Genomic DNA, 12,979 nt, shown 5'->3' with positions numbered 1-12,979 from the left:
GTCTTCCTTTTATAAGACCTTCCAAATATTTTCTCAGATTGTCAGCCACCTGGCAGGAACCATCACAAGTGTTCACTACCCAGAATGAAATTTTCATCCTGCAGCGGAGTGTGCGCTGATATGAAACTTCCTGGCAGATTAAAACTGTGAGCCGGACCAAGACTCGAACTTGGGACCTTTGCCTTTCGCGGGCAAGTGCTCTACTAACTGAGCTACCCAAGCACTACTCACGACCATCCTCACAGCTTTACTTCTGCCAGTTTATCGTCTGCTACTTTACAAACTTCGTTCACTACCCAACCAATACGCCACCTTCAAGCACCAGGCATGTTCCCCATCCAGGTCAGATTCACACAATGCAGGCAAAGACTCAGTGGTCACGCGACTCTCAACAGCTCCCTTCCTGCAGCCAATGTTTTGTGAGTCACCGGAGAGGCCAGAACCACTACTACCATACTGAGCGCATCTCGTGTGGGAGATCCAGTCATTGGTCTGAAATGTGCCAAGCAGCAATCAAAATAAATGTTGACTGTGCAAGTATGAACCACTTAGACGCATGGACGAATGACAGGATGGACCAGATCCCAGACATATGGTACATCCAACCTGTGCATCCCTACTCAGAAGAATCTCCATCGCTCACCGCAGGAGCCACAAATAAAGTTCCCATTGAGATTCAGATAGTAACAGGGTTCTTTGCGAGAATCGTTTGACAGTCTGATGTGTAATTACAGCAATGGCATCTTTAAAGGCAAAGGCCGATTTACAGCCCAAGTTCAGTACCGTTTGTGCACCTTCACAGCCAGGATTTTGGTCGTCGACACAATTGAAGCCATCCGTCTTTTGGGCCTCGATCTCTTCAACGTTCTTGCTTTAGAAATTCACGACTCCTACACCATTCTTAAGTCTCTGGGCGCCAACCCCTACCGAAAAGAGCTCTTTTCCAAATTTAATTCGAAGTTCAAGCAGCCCCCCTTAGGTGTCAAAGATTTCGAGGCACATGTGGCTCTTCTTCCATCAGCGACACTGAAATTCTTCAAAATCAGAAATGTTTCCTTTGCGCTCAGAGACAAATTTTGGCTGAAACAACAGCAGTTGCAGGTTGAAGATATTCTCTCTCCCATTCCCCACAGCCAATGAGCCGCCCCCATCATCATCATCATCATCATCATCATCATCATCATCATCATCATCATCATCATAGAAAACAAATTGTGTGTTGCCCATTTTTGGGGATTTAATGACCACATTTAACGCCTAATATATCACAGGCACTTATCCTATTTCCCAGACAGAGATCGTAATGATCTGCCACGCTGATGATAAAGTATTTGGCGGGACTGACCTCCATAGTACGTATCTCCAGCTTCCGTTCACTGAGAATTCCTGGCATTTCTTAGTGATAAATACTCCTTTTTGGACTGTTTCAGTGTAATGAACTTCTGCTTGGCATTACCAGTGCTCTGGCCATTTCTCAGCACTACCATTGGCATGTCAGCAGCAATGCACCATGCATGGACAACTATTTAGATGACATTCTTGTCATGGTAAGGACATAAAGGGCTGGGCTAACAACCATCTCACGCTGTTCACAGTCCTCCAACAGACCAACTTCAAATGCAAAAAAAAAAAAAAAAAAAAAAATACTAGTGCTTTTTTTGTGCACCAAGTGAAATATTTGGATTATGTTTTTGGTGCATGGGGCCCTACATAGCATTGGGTCCACAATGTATTGAGGTGGTGCAGAAACTTCTGGCCCCCAGTAGCACCAGCCAGAAGATATCAGGGTGGGGCTGGTCAAATAGTACTATAAATTTATTCCACAAGCAGCAGCAATTTCAGAACAACTACACCACCTCTAATGCAAAAACATCCGCTGGCAATGGAACCCAGCAAAGGCAAGAGCTGAATGCTTGAAACTGTCACTGTAGCCTGAAAGTTCCAAAATCCAATGTCCATGCAGTAAGCGCGCCATAGTCCAAGTCTAGAAAGGACAAGGAAAAGTTAAAATCTGAACAGAATGAGCTTAAGTTAATGTCCAAAAGGTATGCATAAAACTTTAAATCCAGCATACTGCCAATGAAGAAAACAAAGACAAATATTAAAAAATTCAGTTGACCTGAAACAGACCCTCCTCTGCCCCACATGCCTCATGGCATATGACTCTGCCAAGCCCATAATCTTGGTTACTTATGAATCGGACTATGGGTTGGGAGTGGTCGTTTCACATGTTGTAGACAAGGTGGAGGGACCAGCTGTATTTTTGTCTAATACTCTCTCTGCTGCACAGAATAACTTCAGTCAGACAGAAAAAGAAGCCCAAGCATATTTGGCCTAAAAAGTTTAATAACTAGGTCTACCACCACCATTTCATGCTGTTTACAACTCATAAGCCTTTGCCCTCACATTCCAAAGTGTCAACAGATATTACAACCAAAATGGCATGAAAGATTCACCAGTAGGCACTGTTCCTTTCAAGTATTAATTATGACATTCAGCACCACTCGACAACATGAAATGCTAATGCTGACATTCTCTCACGTCTGCCCCTTGGCCAGGACTGTGTCTTCGACAAAGATCCTGAAGTCTGCTTCCACATGGCTGTTGCTGCTGAGGTAGCCATGGCCAGAGCAAGCCAAGACAGTTCAGTCCCCTGGTCCCTGGCGCACTTGAATTTCATGGGTCCCTTCCTGTGCTACTCATGCTTAACACTAGAGGCACTAGACGTGGCTTTCCCTATGTCTCATGCATGTCTGCAGTGTCCACAGGGCAGACCATTCAAACCCCATCCTGCATTTATTCAATTGATAGGCTCCTAGAATCAATTGTTATTGACGAAGGTCCTCAATTTGCTTCATCAGAATTATCCAGCTTTTGGGAAACAAATGGCAGAGTGTTGATTCATACTGTGCCTTTCCACACTGCTTCTAATGGTGTAGCCAAATACTCTGTCCATATCTTTAAACCTCAGCTGTCTAGGCTCCACTACCCTTATGCTCTTCCTTGGTTATTATGATTCCACTCCTCAGTACTGATCAGCCTTAGCAGATAAACATCATAACCCACCAAATCAGTCACAATTACCTATCATCAATCTCACCAGTACCCATCCATCCTCTTGTTAGTCCAACCACCACTGTTTCTCTCTCCAACATTCCATGTGGGTGCTTGTCTTCACCAAACGTCACTAGCACTGGTTTCCTGTGATCATTTCCAATATTTTGGGACAAGACTTGGCCAAGGTGTTGTTTCAAGATGACACAGTGTGCAATTAGCACATTAACCAATTGTGGCCTCACTGTTCCCATCATTGGATTTTAACTTTTGCACATTTCTTACGGACTTTGATTGTACCACTTGTAGTGAATGGATATAAGATTCATGACCTTTGAATTTACTGTCACATTTTCTGACCTTCGGCCATCAAATATGATTATTTTTCTTTCAATATTCAAGAAGTGACTTATGTTCAATTAATGTGTTCCAAACTATCTCCCACAGGAGAAAATTTTCTGTATGTCACAATAAGCTTCATATTCATTTCTTACTTAGGTGTTTTCTTTTAAAGGTGGACTACTTTTTCTCACATGCATCCCTTCAAATCTAAGTCTTCAGTTCACCTTCCCTAACACTGACTCTATCTGTTTGTCCCATTTTTGTATTGCTTCTTTGTATTAATGTTAATTACTTGTATGTTATGACATGCTGAAGATGTTTGCCACTAATCAGGTGTAAAGATGCTACGTAGTTTTTTTCTCTTTGTTGTAGGCATGGTCTTACAATAGTCCACATATAAAGAGAGATTCCTTTCATTACACCAAATGGAAAATTTGTCTGAAGGACAAAGATAATTACAGAGAAGGGCAGATTGAGTCATCAGTTTGTCTGACCCATGAGAGAGATGCTAAAGCAACTAGACTGGCAAACCCATGAAGATAGGCGCAAGTAGTGAGGCTGTACAAGATTGGCCACAACAGCTATGTTATTCCCCTCTCTGTACATAAACAGATCACTTAGCAACACTACTTATGCAACCATACCACATACATGTGCTCTTGTGTTATGTCTATGACCCAATTTATGACCCAATTATCTGAATGGCTGTAATTTATCTAAAAAAAATGGCTTCTTCCCTGTCCTGTCCCCCCACTTCTCTATGCCATTTGGGTACCTTATGGATGATTGGGCGTTATCCTATTGGTTGAAATAATATAATTTAAGGCTCAAAATGGACGTTATGGCTGCCTAAGACTATTTCCGCACTGCCAATACAAGTTTTGGCTTATGACAACCACTTATCTAGGCATGCTACCTATCATAAGATGGACTCATCATTCATACTCTGTACATCAGTTGATCAACATGAAATGTCACCAGAAGCAGCAGAGATTCAAAACTGAATGAAAAGAAGGATCTGACAGACACATTTGAATGTAAGTATTACTAATTCATCCATCTTTCTCATTGCTCATTATTATTCATAATGTGTATTTTAATTATTATTATTCCTTCCACAGTACAATGGGTCCCCGGAAGATGCAGTGGAGCAGGATATGCACATCTGTTTCTGGACTTCGAATTTTCATTATCAACACAGCCACCACCACCATCACTACCACCACCTCAGCAGTGCACTGACAGCATACCTCATTTATTGGAATAGTCTGACCCTAGCATCTGTAGTCATTTGAGATTCTGGCATCTGCACTGAAGCAGCACCAGCAACAGCACACCAGTTGCCTACCTAATATATTGGAGTAGCAGTAGCAAGACATATAAGAACGCCTCCTGAACTTTGACTTTCCACTATCACCATCACTGGCACTGCTCGTTGAGCTGTTACCATGGTACAGCTCACTTAATAAAGTTACATTATTCTATGTAACATAAAGTTTATACAGTCACATTATTGTTACCAATTCTCAAAAGCCTGAATAACAATATTTTGCAGTGTGAAGCACTATGAGACATAGACAGTCAATGAGGTTCTGGAAGGCACTGACAAGGATGTGGAGCCACGCCAGCTCCACTGTCATGACCATTCCATGATGGCGAACAGCTCAATTGAAGTGATCTCACAGATTCTCGAACCATGCACATACTCTGAGAGGAGTGTGACACATTGCATCCCTCCGCTAGTAGACTCCATTGAGCTGATGAAAAGCAAACTGCATGTGGGACTGGACATGGTCAAGGATACATGCGTACTTCCTACAATTGTCACAAGATGTTTGGTGTCAAACATTTGAAGCCATACACATCAACAGCTATTTGCCCAATGGAGGATAAAATGTTATTTCTCTGGAAGGGCCACACATCACCACTCAGAGGACATACAGTTGTGGTACTGGCATGCAAATTCCACCTTCTGCCACTGACGAACAGCAATCAGCATGGATGCATGAAGCAGGTGCCTGCAGAGGAGGCCCATACACAACAACATTCATTGGACAGTCTTTGAGAAGACACTGTCAGCAGCCCATTTGTTCATTTGGATGGTCAGTTGCTCAACAGTTACATGTCTATTTGCCCATACACATCTCTGCAGCCATCTATGGCCCATGGAACATGTTATTTGCTTCGGCGCCAATTTTGAATAGAGGCATTTTTGAATGCATGGTATGTTTTAACCATGGTAGCAGTTGAACAATTTACAAACTAATCCATTTTGGAAGTGCTTCTACTCTTATCCTGAAAGCCAATGGTCAAGCCCTTTTGGACATAAGATAAATCACTCCACTTCCGCATTATGACAATGACTGCACTGTTATCCACATCCACCTGACACGCTTCATGTGCTCTCCACTGTTAGAGCTGCCATTATATAGCCACCACGTCTAGTGCTGCCAGCTGCCATGTGTGAGTGGTTATTACACGTTGGCATGGAATGTAGGTGGTTATCACATTAAAATGTATGAATATGTCTACCTACAGTCACAATTTTCACTTGTTGGTAGCGCTGGTTCAGTTACCCCTAACCAGCCATCTTGTTCTGGAGAATCGATTACTATGAGGTGCAGTGCTTCCCCCCTCCCCCCGCCCCCCATCTATGATGAGTGTATGCTGCAACGTACACCACAGAAAGGAACATCATTAGAGTGCGCCTTTGCACAAACTCAGGCATGCACACACATATAGTGTTTTCATACCTACTGGCAGTCTCCTTCTCACTCAAATGAGGGGACTTGCTCCCTTCATCACTGGATCTATCACACTGATGCTTCATAATTTCTGCTTCTACTTCTTTTGGCAGTCAAAGCAATGCTGAAGTGGATTGCAGCTGTGCAACAAGCCTTGTGTATGGTCAGGCGGGGCAGCTGGACACACTCGTATTTACCTTCTATGTGTTGGTGGGCATAAGTTTAACCACCTGGGTAACGTCCCAGGAAAATAGGACACAGCCACAACTGTTTTACAGTCCAAGTAAAGACTGGAGGATAGTAGGAACCATTATACACTCCTGGAAATGGAAAAAAGAACACATTGACACCGGTGTGTCAGACCCACCATACTTGCTCCGGACACTGCGAGAGGGCTGTACAAGCAATGATCACACGCATGGCACAGCGGACACACCAGGAACCGCGGTGTTGGCCGTCGAATGGCGCTAGCTGCGCAGCATTTGTGCACCGCCGCCGTCAGTGTCAGCCAGTTTGCCGTAGCATACGGAGCTCCATCGCAGTCTTTAACACTGGTAGCATGCCGCGACAGCGTGGACGTGAACCGTATGTGCAGTTGACGGACTTTGAGCGAGGGCGTATAGTGGGCATGCGGGAGGCCGGGTGGACGTACCGCCGAGTTGCTCAACACGTGGGGCGTGAGGTCTCCACAGTACATCGATGTTGTCGCCAGTGGTCGGCGGAAGGTGCACGTGCCCGTCGACCTGGGACCGGACCGCAGCGACGCACGGATGCACGCCAAGACCGTAGGATCCTACGCAGTGCCGTAGGGGACCGCACCGCCACTTCCCAGCAAATTAGGGACACTGTTGCTCCTGGGGTATCGGTGAGGACCATTCGCAACCGTCTCCGTGAAGCTGGGCTACGGTCCGGCACACCGTTAGGCCGTCTTCCGCTCACGTCCCAACATCGTGCAGCCTGCCTCCAGTGGTGTCGCAACAGGCGTGAATGGAGGGACGAATGGAGACGTGTCGTCTTCAGCGATGGGAGTCGCTTCTGCCTTGGTGCCAATTATGGTCGTATGCGTGTTTGGCGCCGTGCAGGTGAGCGCCACAATCAGGACTGCATACGACCGAGGCACACAGGGCCAACACCCGGCATCATGGTGTGGGGAGCGATCTCCTACACTGGCCGTACACCTCTGGTGATCGTCGAGGGGACGCTGAATAGTGCACGGTACATCCAAACCGTCATCGAACCCATCGTTCTACCATTCCTAGACCGGCAAGGGAACTTGCTGTTCCAACAGGACAATGCACGTCCGCATGTATCCCGTGCCACCCAACGTGCTCTAGAAGGTGTAAGTCAGCTACCCTGGCCAGCAAGATCTCCGGATCTGTCCCCCATTGAGCATGTTTGGGACTGGATGAAGCGTCGTCTCACGCGGTCTGCACGTCCAGCATAAACACTGGTCCAACTGAGGCGCTAGGTGGAAATGGCATGGCAAGCCGTTCCACAGGACTACATTCAGCATCTCTGCGATCGTCTCCATGGGAGAATAGCAGCGTGCATTGCTGCGAAAGGTGGATATACACTGTACTAGTGCCGACATTGTGCATGCTCTGTTGCCTGTGTCTATGTGCCTGTGGTTCTGTCAGTGTGATCATGTGATGTATCTGACCCCAGGAATGTGTCAATAAAGTTTCCCCTTCCTGGGACAATGAATTCACGGTGTTCTTATTTCAATTTCCAGGAGTGTATATGGTCTGTATTTATACAATCATATCACTCTTGTATGTGAGGTTGCATTAACATACTCTGTTAGAGATTGGTGTGCAGATGAAGTTTACTGCAGGCTATAAATTTCAAGGTTTATGTTGGTGTATCAGTTTGTACAATAATGCACTGAATCCAACTACCATAAGGGGGTTGGTAGTGCACAGGAAGTGAACCAGAGGCTCTAAATTTTGAGTATGTACTGTTCATCAAATGCTGAAAGTGCAAGAATGAGTTTCTTATCTGTTTCTAAAAGTTGAAATACGCCAGTAAGTGCAATATGATGTATTTCAACACAATGATGATGTGAGAATTAGATCCTTACATTTCTTAAAAGAGTTATAATTGTACAGTATCGTGGAGCTGGTATGTTTTGCGGTAGATGCATGCTATGTCACTTGAATTTCACTCACCCACCATAACAGATGCGTGCTATGTCACTTGAAATTCGCACACCCACCATAATGTCAAAGTGTCTGAGGAACTATGATGTCAATTTCTGTGATACAAATTATAGTAATTAAGATAAATCATGTAACAGGAGAATGCACCATCATTTTCATACATCCATCGTAGCGTGAAAGTGTGTGGGAAGCCATAGAATCATTTCTGAGTTGTAAATTACAGTAATTTGGCCAATAGGATGACGCCTCACCACTCATACTCACTCAGTCGACCTAGAGGAGTAAGGGAGGGGAGGAGGAAGCTACTTTTTGGGTCACAAATATGACTTATATAAACATAATATAAGAACACAAGTGCATGGTTTCTTTACACAGGGACACTAAGCCATGTGACTGGTTTGTTTACACAAGGCGCCTTTTGCGGCTGAACCTGCACAGTCCCACAACTGACACAAATTATCCAGAGGAAGCCTACCTATGGTTACAAGAACCAATTTTACGTGATAAAACTAGGAATATACTAGAAGCCCCGACGTATCAATCCCATAGTGATCGTGAGGACAAATGGTTCAAATGGCTCTGAGCACTATAGGACTTAAAACGGAGGTCATCAGTTCCCTAGAACTTAGAACTACCGCGGCCGGCATCGTGAGGACAATATTAGATGAAATACAAAGTGCACGAGGTCGTTTAAACAGTCGTTCTCCCCCCCCCCCCTCCCCGCTCCCCGCTCCCCCTCTATACTCAAACATTCTTCGCGAACCAACAGGGTGAAAATTATTGAAGTACATGAAATAAAATCGTCATCACTTCTGAATGGTTTGCTTTAGGACGTTCAAACTGCACAACTGCCCGCGGGGCATGGTGGGAATTAGTGTGGTTTGGTTTATCGACTAAGCCCAGTTTCATTTGGATGGGTTCGTCAGCAAGCAAAATTGCCGCATTTGGGGGACTGAGAATGCTCATTTCACAATCGAGAAGTCTCTCCCCCCTAACGGGTGACTGCGTGTTCTGCAATGCCCAGTCACGGAATAATTGGTGCGATATTCCTTGATGGCACGGTGACTACCGAACAGTACGTGAAGGTTTTGGAAAATGATTTCGTCTGCATTATCCAAAGTGACCCTTATTTCGACAAGATATGGTCCAGGCAAGACGGAGCTCGACCCCATCGAAGCAGGAGAGAGTCTGGGGACCGCATTCTGACTCTGGAGTACCTAGAGGCCTCGTTTGGCCTCCATATTCTCCAGATCGGAACACATACGACTCATTTTTGTGGGGCTATGTTAAAGACAAGGCGTACAGCATACACCCCAAAACCATCGCTGAGCTAAAATCAACCATTCAGGAGGACCATCGACGGCATTGATGTTCCTACGCTTCAGCGGGTCATGCAGAATTTTGCTATTCGTTTGCGCCGTATCGTCGACAATGATCGCAGGCATGTCGAACAAGTCATAACCTAAGTCCGAATACCTGTAGTGACTTTTAGATGTTGACTAACGTGTGTACATGCCATTGTTTCTAAATAATTTACGTTTCTTTTCATGTATTTCAATAATTGTCACCCTCTATTTGTGAGATACGATCATATGGAGTATTTTGGTCAGTAGCTGACAATGCGGAACGATGTCGAACACTTTCGGGAAGTAAGGGAAGACGGAATCTACCGGCTCACCGGCACCTTCTATTTGCAAGATGTCGTGTGTGAATAAAGGAAGCTGTTTTTGACGTGAGTGATTTTTTTTCGGAAGCCGTGCTTTCTTTCAGAGGAGCTAGCTAGTTTTTCCTAACAGCAATAAATGTCAAATAACTACATCAGCGAGTATAAAAAAAAGAAGAAAGAAAAGTGTAGCTGTTCCACACCCGTTAGATGACCATCGCAGAGAGTTCTACCGTCCTCTCCGAGAAATAGTTTGCATTTCTATCGAAGAGTCACGCGATGCTGAACTGCGATGTAATCTGGGTCCGATCACCCACTGATACTGTCTCATCTAGGCGATAGTAGACAGAAAAGTTCTTGGAGAATATAGATCTTTACGTCAGAGGGAAAAGATGTACCATGGGATGTAATCATGGGGAACAACTCTCTGCGACAGTCTGGACGGATAGTGGGATTAATGTCGTATTTATACTACCAGCAGCAACAATGCATGCAGAGGTGTAAGGAAATGTTAGTAGGAGGTACACTGTAGTTTGCCGAAGATGTTGGGAGCCGACGTTGTCTCCTCAGCCAGATTCAACGTCAGCATGCATGCAACATGCCAATCTCGTCATCAGAGAGGTCAGTTTCGTTATAAAACGGGCTACTCAGAGTAGGGTGTGGTGTGAGTTTTGTCTGCATTTCTGTGTGTTTGGCTTCCCTGCCGTTGATGATTTGCTTGCGGTATGAGCGCAGGTCACATTTGCTCCCCGGTATCGATCTGTCGCGTGCTTAATTTAATCTTGCTTAAGGATTGTTATGCTTTCATCTGTGATTGTGATCGTAGTCCCGCAGATTTAGCCTGGGGTGGTTGTTTCGGTGTCTTTGAGCTCTTGTACAGTCGTGTGACGGTATCTTCAATACGTGGAGTTCATTATGTAAGTCCGCGGTGCGGAGCATTGGTGATGATTCGAAGAACCTAGCTCTATATGACCTAACGTGCTGGGTTTGATTAAATTCAGACTGCTGCTGCGTATGTCATCAGTAGTCCAGTAACGGCCATTTCCAACTCGATTTTGTCAGGTAACGCCGAGCTTCCGTAGGAAAGTTAAATTTTTGTTATTGATTCCGTATGGCGTTCTAAATGTCATGAGCAACACCTTTAAGTGCCTTCCCAATTGCGGTTGTCCTCTTACGTTTCCTCGCCAGAACCTCTTTAGTATGCCCATTAGGAGCTGCCAAAATTTTTTGACCGACTGCTACTTGTAACTTACATTGTTTATAGGCACTGAGGGTGTGGACCTGATTTTGCGTTTATGCGGCAACTTTTACCTTCAAGGTGTTTCACAATTCATGTTACACACTTCGATTGTAGAGGAGTCTTAGTACATCAACTTTTACGTAGGAACCCATGTCTAAGAACGTCATCCAACGACGGTACAGAGCGTCGAAGTTATAGGTGCTGGCGCCTGGAAATGTATGTATACACATGGTGACTCCGTGATGGTGTTACAAACTTTCTAGGCTGATAAAGGATACATGTATCAACTTGCACAGGAACCGGACGGGTCGAAAGTTCTATGCGGAAAGCATTCCGATGCCTCTGGCAGTGAAGTGTATGTAGGCCCCCTACTGGTACCGTTGTTGTTAAGAGTGTAGTGTAGGCAACTTTAAGAGGTGGTCAAAACAAGGAAAAAATGTGTAGGAAACATAGACTCTAAAATGCATACCTGAGGAGCTATGGGCACTTGCTCATCTTCGTTACTGTCAAACAGTAGAAGTGCTCATGGCTCCTCAGATATGTATTTTAGAACTCATGTTTAATAGACATTTCTTCTTGTTTTGTTCCATATTACCACCTCATAAAGTTGTCTATCCTACAATCTTAGCAAGAACGGTACCGGTACATGTATTTCATTGTCAGTTTTTCGCTTACAATTTTCTTCGTTCGTTTTCAGCAAACTGAAACATTTATTCCTCTCCATTACCCTAGGAAGTCTGTAACTTCATCACAGAATCGCACATTTACTGGCGCCGGCGCCTGCAACTTGAGTGCTCTCTAGCGTTTCAGGACATGGGTTCCTATACAAAACTTGGTCTGGTCAGTCCACTCCATAACCTCTACAAGCGTGTAACAGGAATTGTGAAACACCCTATAGAATCGACGTGGTACGTCTCAACAGAGAAAGGTCACGTCTTGATCACTGAGATGTGTCTATTATTTGAGGCAAGATAACAGTTCCCAGGTCACCATAGGCGTGCGTGTAGTGTGATTTGCCTGTCGTGTTGTGTTAATGTAGCTTCCTCGGTCTGTGTTTGAGCAGAAACAGTCTCACATTTATCGATATTTACTGTAACGCGACATTTCTCTAGCCAAGGCTCGATAGTACTGAGTGCTGTTTGTAGCCGTGAGCTAATGTTTGATGATTTCCAATATTGTGCTAGGTTGTCAGCATGCATGGCTCCACAGCAATATGTGTCGTTCGATTGTTGTTAATGTAGAGGTTAAACAATAAAATCACCGAGATGCTACCTTGTGCTATGAGTGCCAAATGATGAAACTACATTTATAGTTGTAGGTAGGCGCTGCGGCCCGGTGCCCTGGGGCTGATGAACAGCAAGTTGCCAGAGACGTCCCTCCCCTCCTGACGGAGGGGGCCTCCTCTGGGCGCCCTCGGCCCTCGGAGGGAGGGAAGGGCAGGGAGGGTCTGACCGCAGCATCTGCGTGCTGCGCGCGTGCCGGCCCCCACTCATTACCGCACGGGGTGCCGGCTGCCGGGTGCCGGCGGTTGCGTCGTTTTTGCACAGAGGCCTGCCGTCCGTGGTGGGGGCAGGTGGGCGGAGCCTGTGCCCCCCACCACCGGGTCCCTCGCCCCCCGCGCAGCGGCGGCGGACTCGCCAGTTCCTCCCTGACCGCCGTAGCGCCCGGCACGACACCATGGCGCTCTTGATGCAAGACTCAGGTGCGTCTCAACAATGCTCACGCGGCCGCCCGCAGCTGCGTCCACGCCACGGCACGCCCGCGGCCTATCGATCTG

General features: G+C 45.7%; 2 protein-coding genes across 2 annotated transcripts in view; one reads left to right on the top strand and one right to left on the bottom strand.

The window, feature by feature from the left end:
* The window catches only part of LOC126282355 (uncharacterized), a 114,585-nt gene extending 101,704 nt beyond the window's left edge, over positions 1 to 12,881 (bottom strand). Inside the window, exon 1 of the mRNA XM_049982012.1 lies at positions 12,475 to 12,881. Within this exon, the coding sequence (XP_049837969.1) occupies positions 12,475 to 12,881 (407 nt within the window). The remainder of the gene's footprint in view (positions 1 to 12,474) is intronic.
* LOC126281911 (protein krueppel-like) overlaps positions 12,796 to 12,979 on the top strand; it is a 68,380-nt gene continuing 68,196 nt past the window's right edge. The window contains exon 1 of the mRNA XM_049981236.1: positions 12,796 to 12,904. Within this exon, the coding sequence (XP_049837193.1) occupies positions 12,880 to 12,904 (25 nt within the window). The 5' untranslated portion in view covers positions 12,796 to 12,879. The remainder of the gene's footprint in view (positions 12,905 to 12,979) is intronic.

The sequence above is a fragment of the Schistocerca gregaria genome, chromosome 7 (genome assembly GCF_023897955.1).
Source record: "Schistocerca gregaria isolate iqSchGreg1 chromosome 7, iqSchGreg1.2, whole genome shotgun sequence".
Lineage (NCBI taxonomy): Eukaryota > Metazoa > Arthropoda > Insecta > Orthoptera > Acrididae > Schistocerca > Schistocerca gregaria.
This window is presented reverse-complemented; position numbering and strand designations above follow the sequence as displayed.